The sequence below is a fragment of the Syngnathus acus genome, chromosome 12 (genome assembly GCF_901709675.1).
Source record: "Syngnathus acus chromosome 12, fSynAcu1.2, whole genome shotgun sequence".
NCBI classification, from domain to species: Eukaryota; Metazoa; Chordata; class Actinopteri; order Syngnathiformes; family Syngnathidae; genus Syngnathus; species Syngnathus acus.
Window position 1 is genome coordinate 7,733,566 of NC_051097.1, and position 25,287 is coordinate 7,758,852.

Here is a 25,287-nt window from a genome sequence, read left to right on the forward strand (position 1 = left end):
TAGTCTAAAAAAATCGGAATACTCGCCGTTTATTGCAAACTCCAAAGTTATACCTTCAGAGTTTCACGTAGATGTTCTCGTTTTATTTTCTTCCCTGAATTGTTTTGATGAAAATTTCGACTGAAATAGGACAAATGTGATGCATTTTTGTGACTTTCTCGTTTCCCTTTAACACACATGACGCTAAGTTCACTCATGTAAAAGTAACATCTTCTAAAAACACAAACTAAATATCCATTCTACACTATCTAAATTCCGGTGAGAAGAGACTCCCGTTATAAAGCGTCTTGATGTTTTGAAAAAAGAAAAAGGGGGCTAAAAGGTGCAAATTAACTGAGCTGTCAGTGGTTGCTTGAAGTGAAGTGAACTTGCCGATAAGCCGAGTGGCTGGTTGAGGGAAAACCGACAGGAACTCCAGCCATCTGGACCTCATTCCCCTAAAAGAGAAGAGATTGACACTGAGTATAAGAGTAATGATCGAGGAAAAAAAAAAAGCCAACGATAAGACGCAATTATCAACGACGCCTACCCTCCTCCGTTTGTTTTGAGGCGTATTGAGGTGGCAGGACTTAGAACATGCTCAGAATTCAAAACAAGCAAATCTCAAATCATCTTTCCCTATTGAAAAGACTGAAAATGCCATTAATCAGTACCAGCCCACCAATAGAACATTGTCTAATAAGAGTCAACGTGTTTTCATGAGAAATAAAGTATTAAAATATAAAATAATATTGTCCATCTATGGATGTTGCTGCACCATTTGTGTTCAAGTATCCATCGACCGATTTCCATATTGTAGTTCTTTATTTATACTATATAATTCTTTAATCCTAATGGAAAAATATAGTTTTTTGTTGCCAAGTTGTGTGGCAGCATGTCCCATGTAATTACCTAGATTAAAAATATACATAATGTATACATTTTGTAATATTTATCGTACAGCAGTGTGCTGTTGGTCTTTTGACGTATTACCCGCTTGGCTTCCTCCAAAGCCTTTTTATCTTTCTGTTTCAACATCTTTTTCATGCACATTGTCCCCTGTAAGTGTGCGAAATGAATGCGCCATGCGTGCGAGAGGGTACTATCGTTGCGGTTGTGCCGGTTGAAATGATATCCAGAGCGCGGACATCAAACACCCGAGGTTGGCTGAGTTATGGCGCATCGAGAACAAAAAGGGGGCAGGCGGAGCGGGGGTGATGCTTAAGGGGAGGGATGGAAAAAGTGGGAGAAGGAGATAGATGACGCAGACGTGAGGACAAGAAGCCTGGCCGCCGCATCATTTTTGTCAGGGCTTTGCGTCAGTTATGCAGCAGGTAGCAAGCAGGAAGGACATCGCAACAGTTGTGGGTTGATTATCCTGATCGTAAATGTTAAACCAGTTCAATAATTACGATAGTGAAGTCTGAAATCCTGCAGTGAGTCACGAGGTGACTTAGCTGCTACGTTTTGGAATTTCCGCCCCACGTATGTTACACTCGGCCTTTGCGTCCTGAAAATGATGAACAACCCGCGCATATTTGGTTATCTGCACTTCCTCGAGAGTTGCAGATGGTGCTATTCGTCTTCATCCATCCGCTCAATTTGCAGGCCGGCAAACATCTGCGAGAAAGATCAAGTGAGCAAAACAATCGAGATGCGTCGAGTGCATTGTCGCCGTCACACCTGCGGCAAAGGAACGGAACTCAACGTTTGCGTTTTTCATTGCCAGAGAAACCCGAACGGACACGTTGACAAATTATGTGCGGCAATCGAATCTGCTCGTTTTGCGGCCTACCGGTATGAAAATGATACTTTATTGTCACATTAAACATGTAACTTGGGTTTAATATAGAAACATGAAAATATATATATATGTTTGGGTCGTATGACGGGTTATAGTCGTCAACAAAATAGCAGTCCGCCAGCAGAATCAAACAGCGGTGTGTTGAAACGTCAGTTACGAGCAGACGAGCGAGGAAGAGTGGGCCCAATGTGCGCCGGGCGTGTGCACATGGCGTGCGGCACGCCCACGTTCACAGTTTGGCCACATTGTATCGCCGTAATTGATAATAAACAGGTCTCGGAGCGAGGGGTGGGGGTTTATTGCTTTTCCAGTCTTGTTAATTCAGAAACCAAATGCATTGGTTATTTCCTTCCTGGTTTAAGTGGGGCTTACGTTGGCCGCTTCCACGAGCATACCTCTGTTAATGGCCACCGCCTCTCGCAGCTCTGTCAATACCAGAGACGGAAATCAGGTGGTCGTCGCTTGGTTCAATAGGAGATGATTGTGTGACTTGGAATTTACAGTCAGTTATAGTAATGCAGTTCAAAGTTCCAAGTATTAATTCCTGACATCTGTTGATTTTCTTTAGTGTAGCCCAACAACGGGATTTTCCATTGACTGTTAGCATTAGCTTTGGCGATGTTTGTTTTTTCTAAAACAAAGCATGTCTTGTTTTAAACTATTCATGTCATTCTTGTCTTGTGTTTAGGGTTAAGTGCAGAGTGCGGATGTATTTTAGCGTTTTCTTAATACTCAAGTAAATTACAGATATCTGGGGAAAATGATTTGTACTTCCCACCTACATATTGTAGCTCGGATGCATTGAGTAGATCCGCTTGCATGCTATATCATATATAGCCGAGCAGCAGGGGGCATTTATTTTGTGTAGCCAACTATTTTGTGTTAAATCAAGCATCCAGATCGCCGCCCTTTGTGTCCCCGGATAGAGGTTGAGTCACGTCAAAGAGGGGAGGCGGACGGGGCGGGACGGGAGCCGGCAGCGAATTCTTGTCCAAACATTCTGCACGCGGATTTGTATTCATTGCACCCCTGCTGCTATTGATATCATTACGCGGGGTGCACATGCTGAGAGGCGGGGGCCGGGACTGGCAACGCGGAGGTCACGGAGCTCCAGGCCCTAACGAGAAGTGACACTGGCTCCAGGTCGGCCAAGCATCCACCGGATTTCAATGGGAGCCGCACTTTCCCAGTCAGCGAATTAGATCAAAGATCATTACCTGCTAATCAAAACACATGAGCGTAAGGGGCTTCCCTTCTGGATCTCGAGCTGGAGACAAAGGGCGAGACGGCACCGGCTACTGGAATGGACGGACATTCATGCCCCCACCCCCAATTCCCCCTACCCTTCGAATATCCCAGATGTATGAAATCAATTTTCGGGTAAACTTCATGTTTACACCAACTCTTGTTTGTATTCGGAGCTTCGTTCACATGGGATCCTTCAGGGGATCTCATTATCCGTTCCCATGGTCTGTAGTCGCTTTATGGTTGCGTAGGTCAGCGCCTGACAGCTCGCAACCAGAAGACATGATGACGATGTTGGACTTAAGATGACTGAAGAAAAATCCCAGATACTTTGGCGACCCATGTAGGTCTCATCCCAAGAACTTTGGGATGCGGCAACTTCCATACATTTCCGTCAACTGCCGCTCCAGGCAGAAGTGCGCTAAGGGGGTGGCCGAAAATGGCCGCCGCCCCCAAGCCGAGGCCTGCGTCTTGAAATGTCAAAGCCTCTCAGTCAACATGTGACACAGCGAGAGTGAGAGAGTACAAAGAGGGCGGGGGTGGAAGGGGGGGTGCGGGGGTGTTTTGCTGCCGCTGTACCGAAGTCTCCGTGGCCCATTAATCGTTTGTTTGAGTTTCCGCCCCAGCGAGCATGTCATGTCTCCATTAGAGAGGGTTTGTTTCTTCTTCCTGTCCGCCTCTTGGCAGCAGGGGGCTCTCACACATCTCATTTGGCAGCGCGCTGCCGTCTGGTGCCAGGCAGACTGTCCTGTGCGTGTGTCTTTGTGCATGCGTGCGTGCAAACTTTACCGTTTTCAGGCTGCTCATCCTCTGCGCATAAACATCCGTGCGCTCCGAGGGCGCCCATGCCAGCGCGACGGGGCGCTCGGACCAAATCAGACGGGATAGACTGTTGTCCTGTTGCTTAAGTCTTCTGACTGACTTCTTGTATTATCCCTAATTGGATTAGGTTGCCGAGTAGTGTCTGTTTTTGCTCGGCCGATGTATGGGATAATGAGCAAGAGCAATACATTTGAAATTGTTGCTGACATCTTGCTAATTTAGAAAAAATAACAGACTGACACGGCAAAGCAACAACTGGAAAAAACACAAAGGCGGAGTTAATAGTCCACGTTTTGGAGCTAATTAGGACTGGATTAGTGTTGCTAACTGGTTGCCAGTACTTTCTCTAAAACAGTGATTCAGAAACGGTGTATTATTTATTTACCGCAAATAATGTATAGTGTCAGACAGAACAATGAAATAATTTTCCTCTCGATGGCAATTAAACTGTGTATCCACTTTTAAGCTTGGGAAACGTGTGAAGACTTCATTTCCCAAAGCTGGTCTATTCAACTGAATTTGCCGCCCCAAACGCAACATTCCAGCCAGTCTGCCGACGTACTTACTGGGCTCTCTCCGTTGTGGCGGCTGACCCTCGCAGCCACGGCCTATCTTGATGTTAGTTCGACCCCCGACCCAAGATTATGCCGTAGACATCAGCCTGCTGACCTGTCAAATGGGGCCCCTTTTATTCCCGTGACCCGCGGATCCTTCCCCTTTATACTGAAATATGGCTGCCGAGCCTACAGAAGGCAGCCAATTAGGAGAGCGGAATCAGGGTGGCACAATGAGGCGAGACTAATAGAGTCCTCTTTATCTGCCGCCCGCCCGTCTGCCTGCCTGACTGCCGGCTCGCGGCATTAATATGCCAAATGATGCTTCTGTTTGCTGGAATCCATGCAGCCGTGCAAAATGAATCTGAGCATTCCTGTAGTTTGTTCTGGACTCTCAACACGAACAAAGTTTCAAAAGTCTTAAATAGTTGAAATAGTCTTCTCGTCTCGCCTATATAGGGATATTTTTCTGATTAAAAAGCACATTGTAAAATGTTTTGGAGTAGGGGGATCCTGGAACAGATTACTGGCACTTCCGTTCATTGCAATGGGTGAAGATGCTTTGAGATGAAACGTTGACTAAATTAAAGGCACCACTGCATTAGTTTTAAATAAGTTTTTCGTTTGTGCAGCTCAAGTCCATTTTGTTACTTTCAAATACTTTTTATCAACCGCTAGTATTCCAGACACGCTTAATGGAAATACAAGGTGCACTTGTACTGCACTTGCATACTTTTCATTGACCTCCCCCAAGTCCTTTTAGCTCCAGTTTCTTTCTCTTTACACTTGACTGACTCGGAGCGAGTGTTTGCATCCCCGAGCAGCGTTGGGACGTGGCCGAGGACCATTGTCTCCGTTTAAAAAATAACACAGACCGCCATCTCCGGAGGTGTTTCCCCTTCAACGATCCATAAGACATTTCGGTTCCATCCTCTCTTCCCCTTCAACGATCCATAAGACATTTCGGTTCCATCCTCTCATGCGGCGTCCCAGAGGGGAGCAAAAGAACGCCACCAAAGGCCGTAGAGTGTCTGTGACATCGGGAAAAACGGGGACAAAATCAATAGCTCACTAAAGTGGAACCATTGTAGCCTGTAAGCGGCAATTTGTCACCTTGTCGTTCTTCAACACCGAAAACATTTCTCTCCCGTTCCTCTGTTATCTGTTGCGCTTTCCAACCTTTTCACTTGAAATAAACAGTCTTGACCCACTTTTTTTTTTTTCCCCTTTAATCGTATTCCATAATCGAATGAAAAGTAACTTGAATTATTCGCCCTTAGCTTCGTGCCGCTACGGCTCCATACGCACTCGCTCGTCCCAAATGTATCTGCGATGTCAGATAAGAGCAACGCGTTGATGAGAAGCAGGCTGAGGTATTTTTACCTCGGGATCCACTTCTGTCCATTGAGCCAGATAATAAAGATGGACTCCAGCAAAGATTACCCGTCGCCCCCCTGCCAGCCCGCTTCATTTTTCACTGCACTCTTACTTGAGCTCGAGGTACTTTGTTAAGTACTTGTTAAGTGTGTTTTCCCTCTGTGTACATAAACATCACCCGGGTAATGGCGCACATGAAGAAGACGTCAAGGTGTCAGCTTAGTGACAATCGCGTGGGCCTTATTGTGGCGGTTGCGGCATCGTCTGAAACACTTAGCGGAAGCGTAAAAAAGCTAGCTCCATTATTTTGGATTTTATGGACGTTAATCGTTTTCCTCATTAAGGAATTCCCCGCAGTTGGTCTCTCTGCAAATTAAACTCAGAGGCTCTCGAATCAAAGCGTACAGTACGAGCAGTTTTCTTCTGCGCTTTGGCACCCCCGAAACTTCAGAGCGCGACGGAAAGGTCGAGAGGGAAAGTGAAAGAGTTGAAATAGTGTCAGCGCTTAACCTTGACCTTGGGATAGCATTTTTCTAAACGTGTGTGTGTGCGCGACTGCAGCTGCCCGACTCGCCACTTCACAGAGTGTTTACATTTTCCGAGAGGTCTTCATCTCCCCCGCGCTCGGGGTCCTCTCCGTGTGAGTTTATACAGCCAGCAAGAGTGCACACACACACACACACACACACAACGCGTGACCCAGCGTAAGCCTCACACCGAGTCAGTGAAGGGAGCGTCCTGTCACACACTCATCCATCTCGGCTGCGTTCGGGGCCAAAGCCGGGCCGAGTTGTTCTCTCCCTGACAGCCTAAACACAACAGAAGTGGGTTACCTACAGTCTCGTAGGGAATCTCCAGAACAAAAGAATGCATAAACAATGCTAGCTAGCAAATGTACACCGAGCTATGAATTTCATGGGAAATTCTGCAACTACAACTCTGACCTGGCTGCTGGAAGAAAAAAAAAACTAAAAAGAAAGACTAGAAAGTAGTAAACAAAGAAATAATAGAAGCTTGGCTAACTGTTAGCATATCTGCTAATTTCACGAGGGTCAAAACAACCAATCGTTTCCCCATTTGCGCCAGCTTCATCGAGCTTCCCGATTGGCTATTCTTACATGGCTTGCATCCACAGACCCGATTATCATGGCCGGTGTCCGTCTGTTGCCCTATCAGCCAGCTCAAGCCATGACTGTGTCCTTTCAGACTCATCCATCTTGATAGGGGGCCCTGTTAAGATACTAAGCCACGGGGTGTCTTCCACTCTGTTACTGTCATCTGTCAACTTTCAACTTTCAATGTTTGCTTTTCTCCTGGATGACATTTACATGCACCAGCTCAATGAATGGACAATGGCATGAAAAGTAGAAGAAGTAAAATCTACTCCTACGCATCTTACTTGAGCTCATTTCAGCCAGCATCAAAATATGTATTTGCAGTAACTACAGCCGCCCATACGTCTGCCCCCTAGTGGCAAGGAGCAGCAATGGATTAATTACAAACTGCACAAACTGTTTATTTTTTAAATGGATCTCTAGGTCAAATTCTCTTTGAGTTACTGCGCTCTTGTGTTTTTCTTGCTTCATCTTGTAAAAGTGCACCAAGAGCCAGTTTGTTTCTCAAGTGCGAGACAGAGCGAGACCACCAGCATTATATCACTTGAGCCTTTCCCAGCAGACAGCCTCACACGCACACACACGCACGTGCACACACATAAAAGTGTGACCTTTTTCACATGCATAGATAAAAAGTCGTTACAAAAACCAAACAACCTGTCAGAGATAAGATAAAAAGAGAACAGCTGATTTACAGACACATAACGTTTGGCAATTCACAACTTTTTGTTGAAGCTCACCTATTAATTCTATAAACCTCAATCAAATCACTTATTTGTGATTTTGTATGTGTCCCTCATCGATAGGTTAATCGTTTATTTATTTTGTAAAATAAATATTTGACACACCCACTTCCGTTCCTTTTTTTTTTTGTCCTCTTCAAATAACCCGGCTCATCTGACAATAAGAAAAAAAAAGCCATACGAGTCTGAGAGAAGCCAGCGGTGAAATATTGAGTGTTTATCTCCTCTAGGGCCCAGGTGCCTCATTTCTTCGGACCCCAATGACCGTGCGGGTCGCAACACAAGCCCCTCCCCAATGATGTTTTCACTTTTATCGATGGCATCACGTCACACGTGGACCTCTGTGGAGGCTCGGCGCAAAGGGCAAAGGTGGTGTGGTGCTGGCGAGGGGGCGGAAAGGGGGGGGGGGGGATAAATCGCGTGGGTCCGACCGCTGGCACGCAGTCGGACCGCTGAGCCTCTTAGAACATCATGCAGACACCTTGCATTTAGGCGGATCGATAAGTTACCGCAAGCGACTCGGAGAGCCTCTTGGGGATCGCTCGTATTGATTCAGCGCTCACAGTATGTTGCCTTGTTTCTGTCCTGGAAGCGGATATCACTGTGATGATATGCAGCAGATATACATATATATAAAAAAAAAAAGACTCTACGCCTCAAATGCCAAGTGTTTTGTGATAGAGAGACCGAGATCAATCATTTCAAAATTTGTGACGCCATTCATGTAGCCCTGGAGTTTCATGCCTCAAATCGGCCTTCACCACAATTTAACGATGCTATATAATTTTATACTGTAATCCCGCAGTATTAAAATCAATCAAGCAAAGCTATCTGGATCAATTGTCTTGAAACCTCCTCAACAGCACCATTGGCAATCGCCTTGGCGTTGTAAGCGGCACGCATGAAAAGTCAACTTACTGTTCCCAAATGTGAAGGCCCCATACAGCTGCCTTGAGACATATTGACCACGCCGTCCCCAAAGGCACAGCGGAACAACATGGGCTTGTTGCACCTCCACCCTCGGGTTCAGTTCCTCAGCAGGAGAGGTATTGATCCGGCAGCGGTGACTGAAAACCCCCATTGAGTCGATGGAGGACCCGACCCAAGTCAGACTTCAGCTGAAGATTTTAGGACTTGGGTTTGTTTGGCTAAATCTTATCAAAGATTGGACTTGACTTTGACGTGGTTCATCTTGCTACATTTCTTCGGTATATGCATGGTTGACTGTGGTCCAGCTTCATTTAATCTGAGCTATTATTTATTTTAACGCACTAGATTTTTGAAGTAGTTAGCCAAATACTGTCCGGTTCTAATAAGAATCCCCATCATTTTATTTTTACCTCTTGGCCATCGCAAGCTGTCAGTCTTGTAGTCCATTTCAATTGGTCAATACTTGAGTTTTTTCTCTGTATGAAAAGAAACTACCAACAAAATAACTCTCATGGTCTAAAAATCATGCTGTCTCTCACAAGTCAGAGCAAATTTTCCCTTGGTCAACTTCCCTAAAGCCTTCAAGTTCGGCAGGTCGGCAGTCCTTTACATAGAAAATGTGCTGCTTATTCAGTACTTGCACTATGTCAAGACACTGTTGGGATCTTCCCATGGACAAAGCGGGAAGAGATGTTTAAAGTGAAAGAAACCAGTGCAGTCCTTCAGATCTCACAGGACTGACATTAAGTCTAAATGCGTTCCATATGGAGCAAACGTCTACCCCAGGTGGATGTGAGCAAGAGTTGTTTTCTCCTGCCGCGGTTCGTACCTGTAATTCCCACAGACTAGGCCAAAAATGCTTGGAGCCTGCTCGGGGTGTCTTATCAGCTCTAATGATGCCATAGATGGAGGCCGCGTTTCAACTTTGACATTGAAATGCTGACGGTCGACGCTGCAAATGCTGCTCGACGAAGACGGATGGGATTTTCACAGTGTTGACCATTTATTCAAATCTGATGTCTATTTTTTGAACTTTTCTGGAGTAAAAGACTGAAAGTAAAAACTGCATCTACATTTTATTCAATAAAGCACATTTTTTAATTAAATTGGATCAAATTGCTATGGAACAATATTTCACCTGATCCAAATCGCTTAGGTTGTCATAAATTAATTTAGAGTTGGCATTCATCCCTATAGAATATGCCTCAGCGCTTGAACAATTTTAGATCAAACCGTCAGGGATTACTGGCAAGACCTCTCTTCATATCATATGACAGATCCTTTAGTGTCTTTGATAACCCGAGTAAGTGCAATAATGAAGTTGGTTACATTTCTATTTGGTGTGCATAAATTACATCGCTGCGAGCAGGGTTCGAACCTGCGCGGGAAGATCCCATTGGATTTCGAGTCCAACGCCTTAACCTCTCGGCCATCGCAGCTGTGGTAGTTCACATTTCGCTGCTGTACAGGACTACCCTTAAGACTTTCTGATCTACCACGATCCAATTAGACAAGAGCAGAAACTTGAAACATAAAAACTTAAGTGTGTTTACCTATAAAAACAAATACTCAAGTTTGTAACACAGTGTAGTGCTTTGCTTCTCACCCTGTCATCACTGTATCATCCCTGTCTGATTCTCCCGGAGCACGCCTCCGCCCCCCCTCGCCCCCACCGCCTCCTTAACGCCCCCCCGTCCCTCAGGATTCCAGCCAGGAGTGGTGCTGAAAGACTGAACGTGGGAGATGGAAAGGTCTTTGCTTCCATTTCAGCGCTCCCGTCCCAGAGGTTGCGTCTGCCAGCTGCTGAGGCAAAGAGCGCCTGCCCCTGCACAGATGTAGCTTTCCCATTAGCTTGACGCATGTCTCTGTTGATATGGCGGACATCTTTACAGGAACCAGAAAATGCGTTATCTGATGGAGGGACCATTTCACATCGAACCCATAGCCAGCCGGACCGCAAGACCCGATCCGGGAATCAAACACATGTCCTGGAAATAGGCCAGAAACGTGTTCAGAACTTGATTATATCTGCCGCCGTTTTTCCTGCCCGATGCCTCGTTGATTGAGGCCCGACTTTTCAAACGTCTTCATTACAAATCTTTGTACTCACCCAGGAAAGATCGTCTCTTTAAAAGGATTCAGAAGCCTCCCATGTGGACTTTTCAAACGGCTGTTGATGAGCTAAGCAAAGATGCAACAGTTTAACAATGGAAGCAGATGTTTTGGATGAGACGGATTTGATTCTTTGGAAGAAAGAAAAAAAAAAGCTTTCTGTGCCGGGAGCTCATCCATCTGCGGTGATCCTCGTTTCAGTACATCTTAATAACGTAATCCCCCTCCCTCGTTTTTCTAGCCCGAGGAATGCTCTTGTTCTTGCACTCTTCTACTTTGTCATACGGGGGCACCCGCTCTTTGATTTGTTTAGCTTCTCTCATTGGAGGCCGACTCGGGCCATGACTCATCATTTCTCTGAAACGATTGAATTTTTTTTTTCCCTCCCTCCAAAATGTCTCAAGTCTGGCCTACCGAAAGAATCATTACTAGGGGGGTCTTTCATCCTTCTTTCGGCCCTTTAAGGTTTCAACATATTTTGAGTAGTCCCCAAGAGCATTTCATCATGTTCATTTGGTGGTTTATTTTCTCAATCCTATCTAGTCCTTTCACGCCAGGTAAAGATAGACACTCATTATCCAAATAAACCGGCAGCGTACCTGGACCGGAGTTTCATCCATCTTCCAGGCTCTCTCATTTATTCTCCAACCATTTGTTTCTTGCTGACGTATCAGCAGACTTTCAAACGCTGACCATGATAACTGAAGCCCTGGCCAAAGGTTCCAGCTCCTCCCTTTGAAAAGCTGACCCGTTCTTTAAATGTTTAAAGAGCTTATTGCATCATCGGTCCTCGCCCACACATGCATGTTTGGGTGAGTCGAGGGTGGAATTGGAGGGGGGGGCTCGCCGGGGGTGGGAGTTGTAATACATCATGTGTTTAAGCAGTGGAGGGGAGGAGGAGGTTGTTCAGGGTTAATGACCGGCTCTCTCTGTGGGCCGTGCCGGCGGTTCTCCGAGAGGATAAGACTGGCGGTGTCGGGGCATCTGGAGCGCCGGGGTCACGTCGCTCACTTCAAAGGAGGCCGGGAGCCTAGGTCAGCGCGTTTGGGCCCGTGGGGTGCGGGACAGAGCGGAGGGGTGCTCGGAGGGATTGAGAACAGGATCATGAGGAGTAAAAGAGATGAAGAGGCCGAGCGACGGCTGGAGACAGTGGAAGACAAATAGGAGCGAGGCGGAGACGCTGCAAGGGTCACGGGATGGGGGCGGGGAGACGGATGGACGGACAATTTTTCAAGTCAGATTTCCGTCTTATTAAAGAGCTGCTGTGAGTGAGCGTAAACAAATACTTCTGTAAATGAAGCCTTACAAGTCCGTTTGGATAATGCTACGTGAGGTAAATCAGAGGAGAAGAAGCGATGGCTGTGATTCAAACATTAAAATGAAGGGAAATTTTGCTAACCTGATTGCTAATTAATGGACTTTTATGTTTGACACTGAAATGGCTAGTGTGACGTAGCGCTGACGTTAGTGAGCAAGCTAGCCGTTTTGTTTTGCTATATCCATTGAGCCTTGGGATATTTTAACCAAAACATGTGACGGACATTTTATCAACACACCTGGACGCTGTTTTTGTTTCGTCCCGTTGTCTTCCTTACTTAAGTCGACGACAATATGACGCTAATCCCGAAAAAACAGACAAAAACAAGTAGTCTTTTAAATTTATTGCAAGTTTTCCGTTATGTACATGGATATTTACAAAGATATCCTAATGTGTACTTAGATACATACTGACCTCTGCATAGTAATCTCCCGGTTTCCATCGGAGTATGATTAGAAAACACTATACAAAAAAAAAAAAAGGGCTATAAAATAACATAACCATCTATCGTAGCTACATGCATGGACGGGCAATTTACATGAGTGACAAATAAATACTATTGACAAATAACATTCTATCAGCTACAAGTATTAAAAATAATCCTTTGTCCACATGGAAGGTGTGGCGACAATAATTTTGAGCTTTTTGTTTTTTTCACATATATCAAGTAGGTTCCGTAAAACTACATTCCCTGTGGTATCCCGCTGCTAAGCCTGTTTTAATTCTATTGTTAGCGAATGCAAGCTTTCACCGTGTTTAACATAAAACTGCAACGTTCTTATGACATTTTTGTGGCCCAGACTTGAGTTTTTTGTTTTTCTGAACCTGCAAAGGAAGCCAGTAATCGTCTCAACATAGCAACACAATTATAGGAATGAAGAAAAATGGATACCTGCAAATAACAAATATCAGCCTGTTTTATGTGGGGTGTTGTCGTAAGAAAGAAAATTGCAATTTGGGTGAACATTTTAGTACAAGTACGTAACAATTTTCTTGACCTGTGTTTTGAATACTCAAACATCTCATTAATTTCTTAAAGACCATGTAAAGCAAATTCGGAGATTCATTTTTGGATACATTGTTCAAATTTGAAGGCAACTGGTGTGCAAAGACTGAGAACTGATGCTGTAGTTTTGGCAAAACTGTAAATATGGCAGTGAAGTGGGTTGGAGAAGCGAGCATTTGGGCTGAACTATACTAGGTCCTGCTCAGATTTAAGATTGGACCACAAATAAGAGTGATGTTTTTTTTCTACATGTGCCTTTTAATTGACTACCAATCAGTCCATGGTGCGCCCTCGGCCAGTCTCAGCGGTGATAGACTCCGGCTTCCTTGTAGAGATTGGAAACGAATGAGTGGAGACAAACAAATGTAGGCCCAAAACCCAATAGAGTCACTGGAGATCCACACCAAAGTCTTTGTTTCTTTCGAGTCTTTTTTGTGTGTGTGTGCTGTCATTGTGTGCGTTCAAGCGCCACTAATCTCATGTTCATGCTGCTTATAAGTGCCCAACTGCAATTCGGAAAGCTCCCCTAGCTGTTGTCGTTCCACTCAGGCATGATACTGACACTGTGAACGGCGTGGTACTGGTGAGGCGATAGCGTGCGCGGTATGCCGTGCGTGTAGAGGTACTCGTTCCCCTGCAGGCCGGCGCTGGGCGACTGGATCCCGGCGCCGGGGCTGCACTGGCGGCCCAGAGTCTGGTGCGTCACGGAGCTCTGGTACATGGCGGCGTGGTGACCGTCGGCCAGCTGAGGCGAGGAGTGGCTCGCCACCCCGCCGAGTCTGGACACCAGAGAGCCGGACGCAAAGTGAGCCGAGAAGTGCTGGTAGGGCAGTCGCTCCACGGGCTGCATGGTGGCCACCGAGCAGCTCCCGTAGGGCGACACGCCGGCCCAGGTGTTGCAGCTGATGTCCTCCAAGCTGGGAACGGACTCGGCACCCTGCGAGGGGCCGGCGTACATGCAGGCCTGCCGCTGGCTGGACTCGCTTCGATAGGGCCCGGCTGCCAGGCCCAGGCTCTGCGCGTAGCCCACCGGCCGGTAGTAATGGTCGTCCTCGCTGGAGGAGCCTTCCAAGTAGGCTTTCTTGTAGCTGTGCTCGCCCGAGTGGCAGTCGTCCTCCGCTGCTGCTGGGATTCCCCAAAAAAATACTTCAGATAAAGGAGATAAATATTTCAGTCGCTGTGGCCTACCTTTCCTCTTGATGCAGTGGTAGTCCTGGCCGTGTTCGTGTGGGAGCGGATAGGAGCCCGACTGGGGCAGCAAGTCCTGCGAAGTACTGGTCACCCCGTTCTCGCACTGGGAGTACTGGGAGCTCAAAGTGCTCGGGGTGGCCAGGCCTTGGACTTCCCCGCTGAACGGACTCTGGCTGGAGCTCACTCGCTGGCGCACCGTGCTGCGAGGGACCACCGGGTAATCCTTGGTGCTGCGTAGATGCGACGCAAAAAGACAAGCGTGAAATGGTCAACGAATGAGCAGCCAATATTTTACAAGATGCGCGAAATCAAAGTTTAGTGTTTGACTTTTTGTTCTTTTATGGGTGAAAACAGAAATTGACATGACATTATTTATTAAGAATACGGAAAAATATGTGTTTTTAGGGCGCTGGAACACATTTACTTGCTTTTCAATGTTAATACTGCACTTGAAAAAAAAAGATTGAAATCCATCTTCTGAATTCATGCCATTGTTTTCTGCAGAGCGAGGACACTGAATTGAGAGCTTTTATTCTTGTGGCTTCTAATAACATTTATGGGAAGGACGGCAAGTCAAAGTTGGGGGGGTAAAGTTACAAAACCAGATTTTGTCCTTTGAAAATGTGTTTTGCACGCACTCCATCCCTCATGTGAGCCGAGTAATACATACAGGCTGTGCATACTGACGTATGATCTAAAGAATATGATGCGGGTGCGCGTGACGTCAACAAAGTTTCGACGCTGCTTGATACTCGCAACTGGCTTGTGCTTGATGCCCTAATTGCTTTGATTTGACAACACTTTCCATGCGAGGAAGCCATTCATCAATGAAAGCCACACTGGCACATCACTGGCCACAAAATTGGGCACAGCCAATTGAAAATGGCTTCGTAATACAAACCTGGCAAAGCTTCGGGGCAAGGATTTGTTGACCAATTTTTGTGGTTGGGTTATCTCCTGGGAGTCTTTTCAAATTGTCTGTCGACATGTGTTCCTGCACCGTTAGTGTTCAAATGTCCGTTTCTTAGAGTTGAGACAAATCAACACGATGCTATTTATTGGCTTGTCAGTGGCACTTTGTATTGTTAGCATGAAGCTAAGCCAACTTTACTCAAGCAGAGCTTTGAACAAAAATGTTCTCTTTGACCCAACTGCATGCTTTTTGACTTTTTTTTTTTTTTTGGTGATGTACTGTGAGCTTTCGCCCTCTCAACAAAGGGATGGGGAAAAACTAAGTGATAATGTTGTGGCTTTTGTGCAAAGCTGAAGCCCACCTTTGCATTCTGGACATCCGGTGCAGTTCCATGTCATCACTTCCTCGAAAACCTTTTGCAAATGGGTTGTTCTCAATTTTAAGCTGCGTTATCTAAAGAAAATAAGCAAATAGCCCGATCAAGCACTGCGATTTCTGCTTATTGGTCCCAGCACATGAAATCTGATTTCACATATATTATTCCGCTATATAACATTTTAATTTTTGTTTTTAATTTAAATTTCTTGCACTTTTATAATACTTCATTATAAACGAAACAACATGAAATAAGTAAAAAAATAACACGAGGTAATCTTTCATCATTTCTCCGACTTTTACCATCCCAAAAGATCCTTGAAATGACATTTCATTATAATAATCAACGTTTCCAAATGTGCAAACAGAAAGGGAGTCTTTTCATTAGCAGGTGAAGTGGACACATGGGGACCTGTAGCACATTATTAACACAGTTATGACTATTAGTGCTATGGCAGATGTTGGCCTGTTTGACAAATATTAGACAGTTGTGCTCAAGGGCCTGCACTTGAGAATGCATGCTTTTTTTTCTTTGGGTGCAGGTCTGGAAAGCTCCAATAATTAGCCCTGAGGGTTACGATCTGAGCCCCCAGCAATAGCACGCTGGAAAATAATGAATGCTTTCTACAGAACGTAGCTTCCTGTTCCCAGAAGTAAGGAAGCCGCTGATTGGCTGCAGAGGCATTACGAGCCCCAAATTCTGCTCTGGTCTGCTGTACGCCTCCCTCGACCCTCGCCTCCTCTGCGCACCCCCCCCCCCCCCCCCAAAACCAAATATATCGACGCCCACGTGTTTAAATGATCTTATACAGACGCTGTTTACACATATTTGGTCTTTTTCGTCTTTCTTGCACATATTTGCGGAGGGCAAACATGCGACTTGATTGACTGCACGCACACTGACATGGTGGAAAAAAAATCACCGCACGCGAGAGTCATTAATTTAAAATGTGCGGTTATTCATCCAAAATAGCAACGACTATTCATTCAAAAATGAAGACAGAATAGTACGAAAAAATGACGTTTTTTTGTACAGAACAATCGAGAAATTTGGTCGGTGCTTTTTTGACCCATTGGGTTGTTTTCGCCTGCAAATGTTTTTAGAGTATTACTAATATTAGAAGTGTTCTGTTACACGCATTTTTAACGTTCAAATAAACAAGCAAAATAACCTATAGTCATTTCGATTTTTATTGGAAAAAAAACAAGAACGAATCAGTCATCTTAAAAATATAAACTTGGGAGGAGAAAAAAATATATCCGTTTATTATAACTGTAATATTAAAAACGCTGATTAACTTTACGACGATGTGTTGTGACCTGTCACTAAAATATTTAAAAAAAAAAAAAAACATCTTAAAGCAGTAGGTTTAAAGTTTTTTTTCAAGTCGCCTGATGAATATCTTCTCAATTATTTGCGTTTGTCATGACTAGTTATTCAAAACGAAATAAGAGTAAATATGCATTTATGGACACTACAGTACTACTACTATTAATGATCGTTATCATCACTTTTTTGTCTTTTGGTGGGTATTTTCAAATTCCCGTCGTAATTCAAAACAATAAGTAAATAATTGCGATAGTCATTACAGACAAACCGACAACTTCAATTAATTCCGCCTGAATCGGTATTTTTAATTGGTATTCACCGAAGTACCTGATTAAATTATTTATTAAGTAAAAACCGTATTAAGTCAAAAAATCGCTGCGGTTAAACTTCTCCACACAACAAAATTTGCACGAAGCGAACTAGCGAGCGAAAGTGTGACCTTGTGGTTCTGGTAGGACGTGACGGCAATGAAGGCCGTCTCGGGGAAGACGTGCGTGCAGAAGGCCGTGTTCTTGGACCCAAAACCGTTGTTCTCGTCAGCCTTGACGATGTGGATTCTGGGCTGGTACTTGTGCATCGAGTTCAGGATGATCTGGGGGAAAAAAAAACAGAACTTGACATGCTTGGATGTTTCGCAAGGGGGGGGGGGGGGCTGCGTGACACCTTTTGTCGTAATGTCGTAATGACATGCAAATATATAAATAATTAATAATCATACTACAAGGTGAGATCATAACATTGGAATTTGAGCAGAGCTCCACCCAGGCTGAGCCAGTGTGGATCTCCGCCAGACAATGAGTTAGGAATAAAATGTGAATTCCTCTGCAGGTAAAAAAATAACTACATCATAAGACAAATGCAAACTGCAATAATAATTTGTCAAGACTGTTGAAAAAAAATCACTGTCATTGCTGAATATTTACATGCACATTAGTAATGCTCATATTCATATAATCAAAGATATGAACATTTATATATGTACTGCAAAGCTAGAAAAATAAACTCGTAAGACTTGGGGGAAAATTAATAATACAAAAAAAAAGATATGCTGCGAATCGCATTTTGTGCAAATTGGCCTATATTACACCTAATGTAATTCAAATATTAAAATAAAATGCCCATCATCAATATACATAAATGCACATACAAAATATTGAAGACTGAAATGAAATGCATCCCATGTGATTTTTAACAATTGCAGTCGCTTTAAAATTTTTTACAAAAATGATTTGGCTCCACCTTTAAGGCCACAATAAAATAATTTGGTTACAATATTTTTTCTCAACCCCCCACACACAGGCTGCTACTTAGATTTAGCTCCTCCCCCTAAATGCAGAGATCTTTGACCAACAAAGATGACATACTTCGTTGAAATTGTTAACCCCTCACTCATAAAATCCTTCAAGATGTCATATAATGCCAATAATTTACATTTCATGATGCCAATAAAAAAAATCATGTAACATTTGTGCAGCCACCCTCACATAATGCACAATCTGTCCACATTAGAAAATGGACATGAATAAACAAATACTTTTCATTTTTGAGAGAGTCACAATGTGGGAGTGGTTCTAATATTTCACGCATCCGCATTAAACCTTCAAATAAGAACAGAATTAGATCAAAATGTTTTGTCAATGTTTTGTGACCTGTGATACGAATAGGCAAACATTTTCCGATATACTACATAAGAGCATCATACAAAAGTGGTCTGAATATTTTAATGTGTTGATGCTTCAGATGCACCATGCAGATTAAATCCCGATTTGTTGTTTACTTGCATTCTTGCCAACTGGCACATGCAGATATGAAGCTTTAGCTGACAAAAAACATAATAAATTGGAGCACATGTTGCTTTTGAACTCACTCGAACCCTCCCATCGGCCGCCTTTCTGCCAAAGCTGCTCTAAAGTTTTCCTCATGCAACTCCAAAGCGATCCCCACAATCACGTTGCCGCTTTTCTTACGCAGTCGAACGTGCTAAGTGACGACTTGCAGAGGACACCCGCGTATGGCCGCCGTCCAATCGGCTTGAACTTGACTTTCTGCAGTTTCACCAGTTAAAATGCGCCACATAAAGTCTACGGCCTTTCTTCTTGGCAAAGCTTGAGATTCAAAAGTAAAGATGAGCTCCCCCCCGCCCTCGCTGTTCCCTTTCTCCCCCTCCCCCCCTCCCACCTTTGGTATTCCGGCCTATCTGTTATCTGGAGGGTTGTTTTTGTACCTGCCTTTCACTGCCACACTGACCTCCGGCATGCCTCCACAAGGCTCTCTTTGGGGGCCGAGTGAACCTCGGAGGCCATAGAAGGATACAATAGTGCTCCATTATTAGTTTCCAGTTGAACTTGATCGCATTTCATGCTGCAGTAGCTTTTGGCAAAGGCCAGACACCGGACTGGACATTTTTTTGCGTCCGCGCCGTGCTGCATGAACGTGCTGAGTGAGCCCGGCCACTAAACAGCGGGCGGGATTTCACGATAGATGGATGCCTGCATGCCCTAAAAGTCCTTCATTAGCTCCAGGGCTTCCCCCATGGTTTGACTTTTGGAGCGATTGCTGTTTGACAAACGTTTGGCGATTTGTTTCTCATAAATGTCAATATGTCACACAAACACAGAAAAAAAAAAAAAAAAAGCAAAATATGGACATACATTATTTTTACTGTGCAGTATTTTTAAATATATACACATGGACAAAACTTTGGTTTAATGTTAAGATTGTAGAATCGCTGCGTTTGAATAAAATTAAATATCAGCACTAACAAAAGAGACCTGGCTAGCCATCCGTCTATTATTGGCATGAACCAAAGTGGGTCATCAAGCCATTTGAGCATTTATTCAATAAATAGTGGCACCAGCATGTCAACTAATGCACACTTTTGCCTCACCACTAACAAGCAGCTGTCCTACTTGTATATGCCAAACCTTTTCCTACAATTGTGCGGAAATGTCATCCAGCATATCTGTGTCAGCTATATGCATGTATTCTATGCACACATCAGAAGGAACAGCACAATGTCCCTTCACTTCAAAACCAACATCCCACTAGAAGCTAAAAATGTCATGTCCAAAATGCACATTTCCCCTCGGAAAATGACACCGTCCGCTAGCCGCGGCTTCCCAATGTCCAGCCCGCATACTGTGGAGGTGGAGATAGGGGTGTTTGCACTGGACCACCCAGTGGGGTTCTAACCCGAACCCACACCACTCCTAACCCGACCCCTCCTCTTTCATGTCTCACAATGATAGTGAAGGATCACTTTTGGTCCTTCTGGCTTCCTCCCGGTTTCCAGTCCCGGAATTACAAAGGCTCGGCAATGCCGCCATTGCTATTTATCTTTACGTGCTGCCACTCAAATATAAAGACAGACCATGACTCCAAATCCAACAAGAGATTAATGCAGATAAATATACACGTAGATTGGGTGTAAAAAGTCTACACCCCCCCGATTTCAATCAATGCTTTTTGGGGTGATGAACAGGTGAACTTGAATTCAGACTCACGGGCAGGTGCTTCAAAAAGTCACATCACTGAGAGTAGGAGGGTGTGCACACTTGTGCAACCACATTATCTCTGTTTACTTTTACTTCCCCTCTTTAAGAAATGCAGTGTACAGTGGTTATAAAAAATCTACACACCCCTGTTGAAATATCAATTTCTTTGGTAAACAATGGGTCAATATAAAACATTTTGAAAAGCCAATTTGAAGACCTTGGCTTTCTACATTATATATAATAATAATAATTCAATAATGAAAAGTCAGTATTTCCATACAAATACCTGCCCATTCCCTTGGCCCCTGCATCCAACTGATCAAATCTTCCTGCTTGCACTTCAGCACTTCTGCGACTCATTGGCTTAAGAGTTTAAGCTTCGTTGTTTCCTCGCTGCTTTCCAAATAATCCTCAATTGAGCTCCCGCGCTCGGTGCCGCACAACTGTTGCACTTCCCGCCTCGGGCTCATCCTAATTGCTACCCGCCAATTTATTCCGTCCAGCTGCACCAACACAAGCCATATTTCTGGCGCGCCACCATGCGGCCTGTCATTTATGATTCCCAGGGGCACCAAAGAGACGACCGTTCTCCGTACACTGCAACTAATCAAGAAAAAAGAAAACAGCACTCCAACCAAAAATTTACAACACCATTCACATTCCATCCTAGCTCCGGTTTCATTTGGCCAGCTGGGCCCTCCTGGCCTAACTAGGTGCGACCTGGATGCGTGGCAGCTCACTTGTGTACGGAATGTCTATTATAGTGCTGCTCAAACTTTTCCTCCAAAATTGCTGAGGAGCCCAAGTGCCACTATAATGACCAATATTAAAATACAGTAGCATAGTAGGCCCGAGTGTTCAGCATAAAATGAGGCTGAAGTTTTATTTGTAAAAAACTTATCGTGCCCGTACGCAAACACAGGATTGCATCTTGTCAAATAGCTTGCTGCAGGGAAAACATTTTTTGTTGTTGTTTCAAAAAAGATAACTTTTCAGCTCTGGATATTTAACATTGTTAGCCACTGTAACATCTTACAAAGTTTAAACATTAACATTACAGCTAAATACAGACAAAATAAAATTGGGCATAGATATTGTTTCTATAAAAATGTACTGCACATATGCTAACAAAAAACACTGTACTTAATGTTTAAAAGGAAACAATTCCTAAAAATGAAAAGCTAACATGTACTTCATAGTTAAATACAACTGAGCTGCACTCAAAAAATACACTGTACTGGAGTTTTAAAGATTAAATAGACTGTACCACACTGTTAAAAACAAGTTAAAAACATATTTTCAAGGCAACAAATTCCAATACAATTTTCACTGTGAAATTCAACAAAAATATTTTGCTAATGTGAAAATTTGCTTTCCCACATTCTCAACAAAGAAATTAGTTATTCCAAGTTAAACTTAACAGAATCTCCTAATTGTGCTTTTGCTCATCCCGGTGATCAAATCCACCAGCATTCAAGTGGCTCGGCTAAATAGAAAACAGCAACTAATATCCTATATAGCGCTCTCATTACTTTAACGAGCGTGAGCTTATAGTCTCTACAAAACATCAGCGTTTGATGGAAAACTGCAGCCAACAAGCCTCTTATTAGCATGGAGGCACATTGATGGAGTGTGTGTGTGTCGCAGATGTTTAGGGGCGGGCTCATTCAAGTGAAATAATGAGTTTTTAAGGAAATGGCCAACAGGCCCACTTCAGTTAAAAAAAAAAGTTTCCTCCTTTTAATGCACGTGCACTGCATTTAAGAGCCAGCATTTGATGCACAAGAGTTTCCTCGGTTGCTAATTACTTTAACATGAAACTATTACAAACAATGAAGTCATCTTCTATCTCGAGAGTCCTCTTAAAATGTTCAGTCAGCATGATTACAATCAGTGTGCAAACTAAATCCACACTGGAAAGGAAAGTTTATTTTAATTTTAATTTCTACAGATTAAGTGGAGTGCATGGGTGGGAAATCATGACCGAAATTTGCAATGCAAAAAGCAAATAACCAAAAATAAAGAAAAAATAACAGTTTCAAAATACATTCTATTTCCAATTCAAAATATGTACGGATCCTTTTTTAAAACGGTTTCGGGCCATCACGCGCAAATGTGGGCTGATGTGGAAAAACTCTCTTGAGTCTAATAAACGCACAAGAAGTTTACCAACAAGACGCAGGATAGAGATTTAGGAGACAGGCCTAGGCACCTACGTGTCCGAACGGGTCCAGGTGGTTGTTGGTCAGCTTGAGCTTCTGGAACGAGACCAGCTGCCGCATCCAGTGGGCGCCCGTAGCCGGAGAGTCCGGGTGCACGTACAGCCTCCCGGGCATGGCGGGCTCGGCTTTGCCTGTCACCGACCTGCATGCAGGGTCGCGTACGCAGTTACACCAACCATTACATTATTAAAACCAAAAATATGGATCGAACAACAAGTCGGAAAAGGATATTTAAAAGCAGCCGCACGCGCGCAATTGCGCATGACGCACAAGCGAAATGACAAGCAAGTGACGAGAGATTTTGCAAAAAATGAAACGTTTTTTTGTGTGGCCAGACGATCGTTAGATCAATTAATCCCGATTATAATGAGGACAAAACGAATGTATTGGTTTTGAACGTGTTTTGGTGACACTATTGACATGCGCTTCTCTCGCTCTCTCTTTTTAGGCTGTGCAATGACTCAACACGACACGCAACACGACAGAAAGTTTATGAGTCAGGTAAGCCACCGAATAAATAACCAACTTAGTATGCGACTGATATATCCTGCTTTTTAAAAGTTAAGGGGTCGTCGAAAAAAATTCCCTATTTTTTGTTGCACGAACAGAGATGCACCCAAAAACTCACAAAATGTGGACAATTTTAATTTAAATGAAATTTCTTTTGCATACATACATACATACATACATACATACATACATACATACATACATACATACATACATACATACATACATACATACATACATACCATTTATTATCAGCAAACTTGTATCGATGATCATCTGCGGGCACTACATCCATCAACAGGATATATTTAGTTTTGGGGTTCAGGCCGGTGACTTTCACTTTAAAGCTCGGGAACATTCGCCTGCCAAGGGGGAAAAAATAATAAATGTTCCCAAAGATCTGAATGTAAAATTTTGCAGTGTCAATGATTTTGCGCCCTCGTGTTGCGCAGTTTTGCTGCGCCACGAACAACGCACCGTACTGGCACGTTACAAACAATCGATTAATACGGTCAGGGGTTTCTAATAAAGTGACCCGTGAGTGCGTGAGTCATCTTTTACCTGCCCGCTTTGGTGATGATCATTTCGGTGCCCACCTCGTGGAATTTCACCCACAGTTCCCTCTCGTGCAGGTAGACTTTTATACCCTCCATACCCTGAAAAAATATTATTTTTTGGCAGTGGGGGGAGCACTTGTGTAATTATTGTACTTAGTTGATTTAATAGCAATTTTAGTTTGAAACAAGTTTAGTTTCAGCAAGTTCCAGTTTCTCTAACTCTGCTTAGCAACCGTTGTCTGATTATATATATAAAAAAAGGTTTTATTCTACGAACTACTGGCTTCTTAAATTCAAAATATTGCCTCACAGCCCATTTATTTTCAGACAAATAAAATACTCAAAATACTCATAATTTTTGGAACTCTATTTTTCCCAGAGCTGTATATATATTCCAATGCACATATTTGTAATTACTTTTACATAATGCTCCAAATACTATTGGCGCATAACATTGTAGCCTATTTTAGTCTGCTGACCTGTTGGATGTAGGTAGTTTGCGAGGACGGCGACTTGCCGGACGTCCCGTTGGGCTTCTCGGCTTTATCTTCGCTCGGAACCTCCCTCGAATCCGAACCGGCACCCGGAGAGGCTTGCAGGCTGAAAGTCTCTTCTGGGTCGGCCATATCTGGACTACAAAAGCCCCCACAAAAAAATAAAAATAATAATAAAATAAAATAAAAACAAGGAGCACGCTTTGATTTAGAATTTTTAGATTGACAAAGACATTAAGTACGCAAAAAAATAGCGTGTCAAGTCATTTAGCCAGCAAATGAAGTATGTTGTTGATGTTCGGCACATAACGGTCCACACGTGACACCTGGGAAGGCCCACAGGACCCTATCTTGCCCCCCCCTTTTTAGCTCAACATGATCTCATTTTACTTTTTGGGGAGATATTTGTAGTATCACTATATTACAATGAAATGAGCATTGTTTCCACAAAACACGATGACGCTACGGATCAGGTTTATCTTACCCCCAACCAAAAGACAAGGGAAAAAAGAAAAAGAAAAATCACGACGACGCTTCAGAGAATAGTCTTTACTTCCTCAAACAATCAAAAAATAAAAAGTCCAAATAATCCACCCAAGGCTCGGTATCTCCAAGTATTCATCTTTTGATCGCGAAATACGAGCTCCAGAGCGGCGGAGTTCGTGCGTGTCCGGCGACAGGGCTTCGCGTCTCGGCGTCGGCTATGAGGAGCTACCCGGCGGTTGCCTGCAAGTGGCTGAAATGCTGGCGGTGCATTTTAGGGCTGGCGGCGCTCGAGTGAGCCGCGGCGGTTACATGCGTCGAGCATTGGCTGCCTTGCGCTTGGGTCCCCCGGGAGCAGGTCGGCCACCTCCTTCTTTTCTCTTCACTCTTACGAGACCCCCCCTTCTTCCCACCTCTCTCTTTCTCTCTCTCGCTCTCTCTCTCTCTCTCTCTCTCTCTCTCCCCACCGAGCCAATGAGCATCAATGGGCAAGCGTGCGAAGCGGAAGTTGTATCCTTGCGTTGGGAGGGCTTAAAAAGGAGTGTGTGTGGGGGGGGGAGGGAGTCATAGATAGATAGATAGATAGATAGATAGATAGATAGATAGATAGATAGATAGATAGATAGATAGATAGATAGATAGATAGATAGATAGATCATACATACATAGTCTCGCCCCAATAAAAGATAGTTGAATAGATACCAAAATTTCAT

At 43.9% G+C, this 25,287-nt stretch overlaps 1 protein-coding gene and 1 non-coding gene across 3 annotated transcripts; both read right to left on the minus strand.

Moving 5' to 3' along the window:
- Positions 1 to 9,926: 9,926 nt before the first annotated feature.
- On the minus strand, positions 9,927 to 10,008 carry trnas-cga. The gene has a single exon. It is a non-coding gene; the product is annotated as a tRNA-Ser (tRNA).
- Positions 10,009 to 12,327: 2,319 nt separating this feature from the next.
- Positions 12,328 to 24,998, minus strand: tbx5a (T-box transcription factor 5a). Of its 2 annotated transcripts, none has more exons than XM_037266073.1 (9): positions 24,576 to 24,998; positions 24,077 to 24,230; positions 23,602 to 23,696; positions 23,283 to 23,402; positions 22,525 to 22,672; positions 17,254 to 17,406; positions 15,471 to 15,562; positions 14,194 to 14,426; positions 12,328 to 14,127 (listed from the first exon to the last, which is right to left on the minus strand). In XM_037266073.1, exons 2-9 carry the CDS (start codon positions 24,221 to 24,223, stop codon positions 13,532 to 13,534), a joined length of 1,584 nt encoding a protein of 527 aa, XP_037121968.1. In that variant the 5' UTR covers positions 24,224 to 24,230; positions 24,576 to 24,998; the 3' UTR covers positions 12,328 to 13,531. The 2 variants fall into 2 exon arrangements, with proteins under 2 accessions (XP_037121968.1, XP_037121967.1); XM_037266072.1 differs by having other exon boundaries at positions 12,328 to 14,130.
- Between the last annotated feature and the right edge of the window lie 289 nt (positions 24,999 to 25,287).